Consider the following 12,458-nt stretch of genomic DNA (forward strand, 5'->3'; position numbering starts at 1 on the left):
TGTACACAAGACCAAAGGGATTGCCATAGGAAAGCTATCAGACTAAAGGAGAAGAGGCACAAAAATCCCAAGGGTGCAATATCTAGTACAACAGTAGTACCACCACCTACAACAGTAGTAGGTGGTTAGTAATACTGAAAGCAGAAATAACAGACAGTTAGCTATCGAGTTTGAGCTCTAGCGAAGATAATACTAATTTGAATTTGCAGCCCTAGTAAACATATCCTAGCTTATTGTGTGTATTATAAATATGAGCCTCACAATGTGTTTAATAATTTGTACGATAAAAATGTTATTTTTAAAAACTTTTTTTATTGTTTAATCACCTTATTTTACATTTAATATTAACAATAAGAAATGACTGTAAATGTTAAAACTCTAGTCAGATTTTAAAAAACAACCCTTAATTGCAATAAGAATAATAATAAAAACAGTTCATTGTATTAAGGCTCTTGGAATTGAACAAGGTTGATTTAAGAGTGTATTTTTTTGGACAATCTCAAATTTGTATGCTTAATAATATTGGTAAGCTAAAGGGCATAGTCAATAATAAAAAGTGAATATTATAAACGTTTTTCTTCTCGGTACAGTTCAAAATTATGACCATAATTCTATCCAGTGTGTCTGCGTTTGGAACCATATGGGAAACGTTTTTAATATCAATTTTACGAAAAAAAGTTATTCTTTATAAAGTGCTCTGCATAGTCCAAAACCTAAGACGCAATCATCAGATATCAAATTTTATCAACAGTATATGAGGTATGTCAAAAAATATGAATTTCGCTCAAGAGTAAAGTGCCTTTATATTTCACAATATCGAAAATTGTCATTAAGAAAAGTTGTTTGTAATTAAAAATTATGTTATAATCTGCATTTACACTCTTCTAATTGAAAATTTTTTTTTGAAAATTTTCCTGAAATGACGGACACAATCATTTTTATTTATGATAGCTCAGTTAATATTATTTTACGAAAAAAAAAAAATTATTCTTTATAAAACGTTCTGTATATTCTCACAACTCAGATAAAATTATAAGATATTAAATTTTGTCAATTTTATACGAGGTATGCCAAAAATATGAATTTCGCTGTAGAGTAACCCACATAACAATGATGTTCGTATCATGTTCTAAGCATATACTACCAACATTCGTCAGAGTATATTCTTTTTAGTATATGCGTAGTACAAGCATAGCATGTACCTTAAAAAACATTCTAAATTTCATGTTCTTTGCACATACTTTAAAGTATATTCTCGTACCGAATATACTGAGTACATTCGTGTACGTAGTAACTCGGAATATTCGTAAAAGTTTATTCTTAGAATGTACCTTTACCGAATATTCTTAGCACATACTTATAAGTACATTCTTAACACATACTTATAAGTAGATACTATTCTCAGAATATACTTTTACCGAATATTCTTAGCACATACTTATAAGTACATACTTAACACATACTTATAAGTAGATACTTTTAAAATATCTTAAAAATAATATATATGTATGTATAGGAAGAATAATGTTAGCCTATAGATTATCAACTTCGTTAAGAATAATTAATGAAATTTAAAAATTTATGTATGTAGGTACTATTAATTAAACTACCGAATTCATTATTTAAAATTGTTTTAATTGTATGGTAAAAATGTTTAAGAATTAATTGTATTAACGAAAAAGGAGAAATTGTCGTTTCGCTTTCATAACTGAAATGCATTTACTATTTTGATTAAGTTTATTGAGTATTCTTATGAAGAATTTTATTTTTACATGGAATTGACATTCAGGTAAGCTGTGTGGCTGAGCCAAAACCCACAACCGGCACAAACAAAGCGGAAACGACCGCTGCATATCTGCATAGGGGTTAGCGGGTAGGGGGTTGGGAACAAAGGAAAAATACAAAATATGAAAATAGTTACTGAATAGGCATTTGGCATTTGTGTCTACACTTAACACTAACAATGTCTATGCTGTGTTGTGAGGAAGACCAAGTATTTCAACCAGGAATAGGAACATGCATAATTAAACGTTTTATTTTGTTTGCGGTCAACTTACAAATAAAAAATTCATTTTGGTACTTCAATATTACTTAAATAGTAAGTATGTATATAGGTACATATAAGCAACATATAAATTTTAGTTATTTACATACATATGTTACATAATATTTATTTGGGTACGATAGGTATATGAATATGAATATATAAATTTATATATTCAGCATTTTTATTTTTATATGCACATAATAACTAAATATATATACCTACTTACCTATATAATATTGATATAACTAACTAAAATTTATATAATATTTTATATTTACTTTTTAAGTAATATTGTAGAATGTACTAACTACATTCTCATATGTAATATGTAAATTTAGTAGAAAGTAGAACCTAGGATGAGATTCGGTGATGCTGAAAACATGCTTCTGAGCAATATAGCACTTCCTTGTAATATTCTTCCCATATACTAAAAAGTACATTCTTCCTATATACTAAAAGATGTGAGGTAGTACATTCTAAGTATATAAATAGAAGGTTTATAGCACCTTCTTAGAATATCCTAAAAAGTATATTCTTGGTATATACTGAGAAGAAGTGCGGTAGTACATTCTAAGTATATACATAGAACGTTTAAGTACTGTAATGTAGTATATACTCAGTATGTGCTCTGCACATTCGCAATGGTAATTACGCATATTCTTAGTATATACTTTTTCTGAAAAGTATGTTCTATGAATCTACTAAGAACATGAAATTGTTATGTGGGAAAGTACCTTTAATTTTCACAATATTAAAATTTGTTATTATAAAAAGATGTTCAGAATTAAAAACTATGTTTCAATATGCAATTGCATCCTTCTAGTTGAAATATTGTAAATTATAAAGGTATTTTACTCTTGAGCGAAATTCATATTTTTTGACATACCTCGTATAAAATTGAAAAATAATGACATCTTATGATTCCACCTTAGTATTTGACTATTCTGACATTTTTATAAAGAATAACTTTTTCTCGCAAAATTAATAATAACGGAGATATCTTAATAAAAAATGATGTTGTATGTATAGCCTGTTCGCTAAACTCAGACGCAACTTTCTAGTCGGTAATTTTGCCAATTTTAGTAAAATTGGCAAAAAAGAATTACTAAATAGTTAATAATCACTAAATAGTTAGTAATTTTGCCAATTTTTGCAAAATTGACAAAAAACAAAAAAATTATCGACTAAAATATCTAGCCAGTTGCGTCTAAGTTTAGCGAACCGACTATATCAGTAATTTGGGGAAAATTTTCAAAACATTTTTTTCAATCAGAAGAGTAAATGCATATTATAACATAATTTTTAATTACAAACAACTTTTCTTATTAACAATTTTTGATATTGTAAAATATAAAGGCACTTTACTCTTGAGCGAAATTCATATTTTTGGACATGCCTCGTATATTATTGATAAAATTTGATATCTGATGATTGCATCTTAGGTTTTAGACTATGCAGAGCACTTTATGAAGAATAACATTTTTTCGTAAAATTGATATTAAAAAAGTTTTCCATATGGTTCCAAGTTACGCAGACACGCTGTATATAGTCCAGAAAAATGAAGTATTTCCAGTGTGAAAATACCTCATTTTCCTTTTCTTTGACTCGGTTAGGTATTTGATCGTTTTTTTTTTAGTTTTATGGACCTCGATTACCCAAACATCTATGTTTCCTGCAGTGGGTTTGGTGAACTTTCTAAATTAATAACAACTTAAGGCCAAAAATGTATCATCTTAAGAACTTTTGTCTACCAATAAAAAGTAAAACATTTTGAACGGGTTTGAAGGTACTTATTTGATAAAACGATTTAATTGGAGATAAGTATTTGAAGCCTACAACCAAAAATACCCTTCTGGTCATATAAAACGATTATTACGCTCATAGTCACATACGCATCACTCATATGGTGGCCAAAAACACAACAACGGCTAGCTTGTCTGGGAACAACAGTAGTAATGTCAACATGCCCCGCTCCAACTCTAGAGGCAATGCTGAACGTTTCTCTGCTGAACGCCTAGGGGCCTCAATATTCTTGCTGAATATTGAGGCCCCTAGGCAACCCAAGCTATGAGACCCCTTAAGAAACCTCCGCTTTCTCCGTTTTTAATAATTTTTTAATTTTTATTTTTGAAAATGTCCGTCCGCCTGTTGCTAAATAACTTAAAATGACTGTGAAGCAGAAATAAATTGTTTTCTCTGAAAGTCTTGAAGCCGGGCTATGAAATATTTGAACTGGTCTTAGTCCTGTCGCCAGGGGGGGTACAGCGGCCTCCTTAATTCAGATGGACTTACCCAAGTTTTTTTTATATATTTTGACCCGCAGAATACGAATTTTTTGGGTAACAGTTGATCCGGATGTCGATAACATTGTTATAGACAAAGAACTTGAGGAATTACATAACAGCGATTTCTCGCAAAACAAAACATCTTTTTGTATTTTTTGGGTCATTTTAAGCAAAAAATATTTCTACAAGTTTTTTCGTAGAATGCATAGTTTTCGAGATAACCGCGGTTGAACTTTCAAAAAATCGAAAAATTGCAATTTTTGAACCCGAATAACTTTTGATTAAAAAATAAAGTAGCAATTCAAATAATCAAAACCGATATAATTTGACTTAAACTTTCAAATGCGGTAAGCAGAATTGCTACTTTATTTTTTAATCAAAAGTTATTCGGGTTCAAAAATTACAATTTTTCGATTTTTTGAAAGTTCAACCGCGGTTATCTCGAAAACTATGCATTCTACGAAAAAACTTGTAGGAATATTTTTTGCTTAAAATAACCCAAAAAATACAAAAAGATGTTTTGTTTTGCGAGAAATCGCTGTTATGTAATTCCTCAAGTTCTTTGTCTATAACAATGTTATCGACATCCGGATCAACTGTTACCCAAAAAATTCGTATTCTGCGGGTCAAAATATATAAAAAAAACTTGGGTAAGTCCATCTGAATTAAGGAGGCCGTTGTACCCCCCCTGGCGACAGGACTATCTCGTTCATCTTCAATTTCAGATTCAATATCATCAGGAGAGTTTTACTATCCTGATGAATTACTGACAGCGTTGATGCGTTCTAAAATTGTAAAACTTATTCATTCTGAATGTTTCTTTTTTTTGGCATTTCGTTCAACAAACACTTAGTCTCATGCACTGTTTCAGCTTTCCGATTAGTGTCTTCAGCAAGAGTATGAAGAGCAGATTTGAAAGCGTTGTTACCTTTAGGCCAAGTTATTGTTGCATCAAGTGCTGCTTGTGCTTTTAAGAACTAGATCGGCGCGAATGGGATCGCTTAGTGGAGTTTCATTTAAGCATTTGCTCATAAATTCCCAACGGTGCGTAGAGGCTGAAAAAAAGTTGTACGCGAACTGAACAAACCAAAAATACGATATTGCTTTAACTCAACTTTCAGCAGCACTTACTCCAACTAAATTAAGTGAGTGTGCTGCACAAGGAATGCAAAATACAAGTTTGTTAATCTTAGATAAATGATCCTGAAGACCAATGTATTTGCCTGACATGTTTGCCTCATTTTCGTATGATTGCATGATATTTAAAAGTTATACGTTTTGATTCTGTTTTAGATCTGCTTAAGGATCTTTTCTCTTTCCAGCTTTTTCTTGTGTTTTCTGCTCCACTCTTGAATCTGTTTTTCTTATTTCCCTCTGTAGTACTGTTCCTTCTACCAAATGGCATTCAGTGTACCATCACTTCCGGTATTGCGCGATATTTGAATTTTTCAACATAATATGATTATTAGTTTTTATATAATTCTAGTTATTGTGTTGGACCCTGCGAGGCCCCCTTCGGGACCGAAGCCCCTAGGCAACTGCCTACTTTGCCTAATGGTTAATCCGGCACTGGACACAAATAATTTTTATACCTGGAAATCTAATTGGCCACCTAAAAATCTTGGAAGAAAATCCATTGGATTTTAAAGACAGGACGACAGATGCCATCACAATCAAATTCGACTTTGAAACAACCTTTGAAGTGATCATAAAACACCGTCCAATGGGTGAAGAAGTTGAAACTGGAAGAAGGTTGACTAGTATGGTATACGGATTGATCTAAAATAGATGAAACAGCACGAGTGGGAGTTACTGGGCCCAATTTCAGGCTATTCAAATATCTTGGAAAAGGCCCAACTTTCTTTGAGGAGAAATACATGCTATATACGTTAGTTCCTAAGATTGTCTCAATCTAGAAACTCGTAGGACAAAAGTTTTGTATGTTATCCGGCAGCCAAGCCACCTTAAAAGCTCTAAAGTCATTTACTTGCAAGTAAAAATCGGTTTGGAACTGTAAATAATACCTGAAGCAAATGGCGGTACGCAACAAAGTTCTTTTGATGTAGGTGCCAGGTCACAAGGGATTTGCAGGAAAAGAGAAAGCTGACAGCCTCATAAAAGGAGACAGGTAGTTGAACGATATTTTATACATGACAAATTTTAACCTTGCTATGATTTGTGTAGGTTGAACTTTTATATTGGTCGACTATTTCAAAGGTAGTTCTGATACACTGTATTAACTGCATATGTTACATTTTTCATTTGACTTATTCTGTATAGAAATCTGCAGTAAAAATTAATAGACCGCATAATATTATTAGTTGTAAAGAAGTCAGTGAACATTATGCCCCTTAGTTCTTAGGTTTTTCTATTAAAAAACTAAATATCATCTATTAAATTCCTTTCGTTTCAATAATTGGAAGTCAAAATATGAGATTGTACTCAAAAAATGGTATCATCAACTCTTAATCATCGTCATCTCTACAACAGTACCTACAACAGCGTTTGCACGCACAGACGCAGCAACAACACAACAAGAACAGCACTGACACTGTGGCAATGCCCACGTACACCCAATTTATTTCGGGAGAGTTTTCTTTGATGCACAGTTCGGTAGCTTCGTCGCTATATGCAGTACCTGCAAATAAAGAAATACATTGTTAATACAAATTATAATAATGTAATGGTGGAGCCATAAACTGCAACCGAAGGTTACGGAGAAGAAGGAGGATAAAGGTATATACAAGATAGCAAAGAGGGAAGCAAGCGCGCTGGGGTCTAGGACATTTCGCCGTCGCCGTTTCGCCGTCGAGCCATTTCGCCGTCGCCGTTTCGCTGTCGAGCCATTTCGCCGTCGCCATTTCGTTGTTAGCATTCGTAATTATAATTTCCGGATGATCATTACTTGTATATAAGTTTTGAATGGTTTTCGAACGATTATATACTATCACTTTTGCATAATGAAGTTTTTTATTTTTGATAGAGTAAAAACAATTGAAATTGAAATCCCTTTTCTCAATATTGTTTATTTCCGGGAATCTGATAATAGTCTAGCAACTTCAGCATTTTCTGTACACTGACATTTAGTATAAAAAAAAGTTAGTCTGTTATCACGTTCTTGCGACATTTAGTATAAAAAAAGTTAGTATGTTATCACGTTCTTGTAAACTTAACCAATGCCGGGATGGCGACGCCGAAACGGCCGACGGCGAACTGGCTCGACGGCCAAACGGCGACGGCGAAATGGCGACGGCGAAACGGCGACGGCGAAACGTCCCAGTCCGAGCGCGCTGTAGTTACTGCTAAGGAAATATCCTCTGCTGAGCTATACGAAGAGTTGGAAAAGGTTATATAGCATTGCTAAATACAACAGTGTCACACTCACTAAAAAAAAATTCCTTATTGGACATGCGTCAGTCAAGACATAACTGCATAGACTGAGCCTGGTTTATGGAGACTTAATCTGGACTCTGTAACTGATACATGACTGAAAAACATTACATCGCAAACGTCGAAACAGTTTTTGGAGACTCCCAAGTGACTCCAAACCATATATGGAAACATATTTTCCAAACATACAGTGTGGAAGGTACTTATGGAATAAAATTGTTTCTGTCCTTGTTTCAAAAAATTATAAAAAACGCTGAGACCCGTCGATTTTTAAATAAAAATGTGCACTTTTTAAACATACACTTAAATATACAGGGTGATCTTTGCAAGTCTAGCAGAGCCAATATGCTTTATTTTTAATAGAACACCCAATATATTCTTATATTTTTAAAAGCTGCTTAACAACCTGATTTCAATGAACTATATCATGTAGGGTGTATTATGAACAATACAGGGTGAAATTTTGAAATTAACATGTATGGAAACCACTTATGGAATAAAATTGTTTGTGTCCTTATTTCAAAAAATTATAAAAAATACAGGCATACGTCAACTTTTAAATTCAAATGGGCGCTTTACAAACATAAATTTAAATATACAGGGTGATTCACGCAAGGAAGTAGAGTCCATGATCTTTAGTTTTAATGGATCATTCTATATATTTTTATATTTTTAGAATCTGCTAACAACCTCATCTCAAAAAAGTGTATTATGTAGGGTCTATTATGAATAATACAAGGTGAAATTTTGAAATTATTTATAAATTTTGTCAGGACATTAAATACAAAACCCAATAGATTTAATACTTAGTTTAGAAAATGTATGCCTTTATTTAGCTAATTTAAAAAATAATATTGTTATTTGAAGCATGATAAATTATTAATTTCAAAATTTTATGTAGGTATTTAATGTCTTGAAGAAAATTATACATAATTTTAAAATTTCACTTTGTATTGTTCATAATAGATCCTACATAATAGGTATACACTTTTTTAATATGAGGTTGTTTAGCAGATTCTAAACATATAAAAATATACAAGGTGATCCATTAAAACTAAAGATCATTAACTATGCCGTACTTGCGTGAATCACCCTGTATATTTTAATTTATGTCTGTAAAACACTTATTTGAATTTAAAAGTTGACATGTCCCAGTATTTTTTATAATTTTTTAAAATAAGGACACAAATAATTTCATTCCATAAGTGGTTTCCATACTTGTTACATTCAAAATTTCACCCTGTATTATTCATAATACATCCTGCATGATATAGTTCGTTGAGATTAGGTTGCTAAGCAGCTTTTAAAAATATAAGAATAGGTATACAGGATGTTCCATTAAAAATAAATCTTATGAACTCTGCTAGACTTGCAAGGATCACCCTGTACATTTAAATTTATGTTTAAAAAGTGCACATTTTTATTTAAAAATCGACGGGTCTCAGCATTTTTTACAATTTTTTTAAACAAGGACAGAAATAATTTTATTCCATAAGTGCCTTCCACCCAGTATAAAAAACACATTCTCATTTTTAAATAAGTGAATTTAATATTTTTAATTCGGCTTCTTTATTTCTACATTTTGAATAAATTGGTCTTCCGATAATGCTGGCATATGTGGAAATAACTCTTTCATTTCGTCATAGATGTTTTTCTTGCCTTTATCCCCGATTTGTAGGCTTCCCTAGTTAAATTTCTCCATAAGTTTCTATCTTGGGATATTCCATTCTCAATCCACTTTATCGAAATGTCTTGCCTAAGCGTCTCCGTATTAGTCTTCTTTGGTCTCCATCTCTTACTTATTTCATTACCAGCTTAGCTTCAGTAAAGCTATAATTTCTAGGAATATGGATGCTACGAACTGCTAATAATTATCTGTTACTTAATTATAATTGCAGGTTAAGGTTATGTGATGATGGAAATTTTGAACTATGTCTAAATTGCAGATGGCAAATATGGAAAAATTTCACTTTTTTCAATTTTTAACAGTTATATGAACTAACAGAAAATTTTTTGGACATCTTGGGTATTAGTGCACCCTAATATGTCTGTGTAGATTTTGGCATTGGATCCGACCATCACTTGTAACACCGTTGCCGTATCCTCTATTTTTTCATACTATCACGTTACAATTTTTTGAGATATTATACACGAGCGGGACACCCTCAAAAAAGCGCTTAGTTTTCGAGATACTGGCCACGGAGGGGTGAATGGCTAATTGTATTCATACTTTATATTTTCGAGGGTGCTGAAAACGAAAATGAGGTTTATTTTGAATTTTTTATGGGGGAACATTGTCAAAATCGCAATTTTAACCTAAAAATAAAAAAATGAAATCACGTTTTTTGCGTTTACCTCGCTACAACTCTGTTCCATTTTAATATTTTTTTCTGAAATTTTTACAGTATATAGCTCTAACATTTCTAAAGACAAAGGTACCTACTTTAAGTTTTTATTCTTATCATGATAAAAGTTATGAATTTTTTAAAGAAAAAGCTGCGGATTTGTGCATTGCAAAGTTTAATCGCAAAAGCTGTGTGATCGCAAAAGTTCAAAATTTAGCTTCTTAATCACGTTTATGTGAAAGTAGAGTGTATAAAGAAGTTTTCTGGTAAGTTTTAGATAAAAATGTTTTATAGAAAAAAAATAGTGCAACTTTTAATGTCGACATTAGAAATCCCCAATATAACGCTTATTTTTTGAGGACAGACAATCTAGGTTTAATTTCTCACCTTTAGTAGGTACTATCCTTGGATTATAAGCTTTCATTTGACACCTCATTTGTCATTCTACCTAGTATAATGACGGAGAAGTAAACGTTCTTATTCGATTATTCTTGTTGGTACATTTAATATTGATTGAAATTATGAAAGAAATGGCATGGCAACACTGTGACGCACAAACATAAGATTCAGCTGTGCCTTACATAGGGTGCACTAATATCCAATATGTCCAATTTTTTATTTTACCTTTATAATCTGTGACGTTAGGGCAGTTAACCACCCCGTTACAGACGAGCCTGGCTGGGATGCACAGCCCCTGTTCGCCGGGACAAGCGAATTCACACCCGTCTCCCAGAGGATCTTCTGGATTGCCACCCTCTGTCAGTCGACTCGACATCAAAGAGGAACCGTCCACGTTCCTGGGTAAATGGAACATCTCTGTCCAGGCGATCTTGAATGCAGCACGTGTTGGTGATGTTCTACCTACAATTTCAATTCCAACGTTTGTTACCATGATACAGTTACGTATGCAGGTTGGTTAAAAATAGGTTACTGTGTATCTTATTTATTATTACTACAGGGTGTAACGAAAATACAGGTCATAAATTTAACCACATATTCTGGGACCAAAAATAGTTTGATTGAACCTAACTTACCTTAGTACAAATGTGCATATAAAAAAAGTTACAACCCTTTGAATTTACAAAATGAAAATCGATTTTTTTCAATATATCGAAAACTATTAAAGTTTTTTTATTGAAAATGGACATATAACATTCTTATGACAGTAGCATCTCAAGAAAAAATTATAGGGAAATTTGGACACCCTATAAAAATTTTATGGGGGTTTGGTTCCTTTAAACCCCCCAAACTTTTGTGTACGTTCCAATTAAATTATTATTGTAGTACCATTACTTAAACACAATAATTCTAAAACTTTTTTGGCTCTTAGTACTTTTTCGAAAAGTCAGTTTTTATCGAGATATTTTGAATATTTGTCAAATCCACCACATATTTGTATATGGTTAAGTACGATTATGGATACTTGGTAATAATATGAAAAATTATTGTATGATTTACATTTTTAGGTATATTTGAACCGTATTAAAAAAGAAGCCATATCTCGATAAAAGGTGCCTTCTCGAAAAAATACAGAGAGGCAAAAAAGTTTTAAAAACATTTTGTTTAACTAATGGTATCGTAGTAATAGTTTAATTGGAGCGTACACAAACATTTGGGGGGTTTAAATGAACAAAACCCCCATAAAATTTTTATGTAAACATATTAAAAAAGAAGCTGCAACTCGATAAAAACTGCCTTATCGAAAAAATACGAAGAGCCAAAAAGTTTTAAAAATATTGAATTTAACTAATGGTATCACAATAATAATTTAATTGAAACGTACAGAAAAGTTTGGGGGTGGTTTAAGGGAACAAGACCCCCATAAAATTTTTTATGGGGAGCACAAATTGAACTATAATTTTTCTTTAAGATGCTCCTGTCATAAGAATGCCACATATCTAATTTCGATAAAAAATCTCTAATAGTTTTCGATATATTCGAAAAAATCGATTTTTATTTTGTAACTTCAAAGGGCTATAACTTTTTTTCTGTACATATTTGTACTAAAGTAAGTTAGGTTCATTCGAACTATTTTGGGTCCTAAAATATGTGATTTAATTTATGACCTGTATTTTTGTTACACCCTGTATATTATCCAATTTAGAAGTATTTAATAATAACGATAATTTTATATATAGACATTTAGAAGTTTATACACATTTAAATGGTGTTAATGGTATAGACGGAACTTTGTTAAACACATCTTTTTATACATATTGATTTCCTCAATAAACTACAAGAGTTTAACATTTATTGTTATAAGAAAATGAGGGAAAATCAAAATCAGAACAAACGGTCATACAATTCGACTGAAAAAATGTCCTGGTTTAATTTTTATTTTTAGTGTTACCTACTTCAGTTAAATTTAATCGAACTAAATTCAGTTAAATT

The 12,458-nt window shown here is 31.8% G+C and overlaps 1 protein-coding gene across 1 annotated transcript in view; it reads right to left on the reverse strand.

Annotated features, from left to right (window-relative positions):
- Positions 1-4,926: 4,926 nt before the first annotated feature.
- Positions 4,927-12,458, reverse strand: part of LOC114326826 (uncharacterized) — a 149,961-nt gene continuing 142,429 nt past the window's right edge. Inside the window, exons 9-10 of the mRNA XM_028275277.2 lie at positions 10,692-10,928; positions 4,927-6,970 (exon numbers count right to left, since the gene is read on the reverse strand). Coding sequence (XP_028131078.2) covers positions 6,798-6,970; positions 10,692-10,928 — 410 coding nt within the window. The 3' untranslated portion in view covers positions 4,927-6,797. The remainder of the gene's footprint in view (positions 6,971-10,691; positions 10,929-12,458) is intronic.

This window comes from Diabrotica virgifera, chromosome 3 (assembly GCF_917563875.1).
Source record: "Diabrotica virgifera virgifera chromosome 3, PGI_DIABVI_V3a".
In the NCBI taxonomy this organism is placed as follows: Eukaryota; Metazoa; Arthropoda; class Insecta; order Coleoptera; family Chrysomelidae; genus Diabrotica; species Diabrotica virgifera.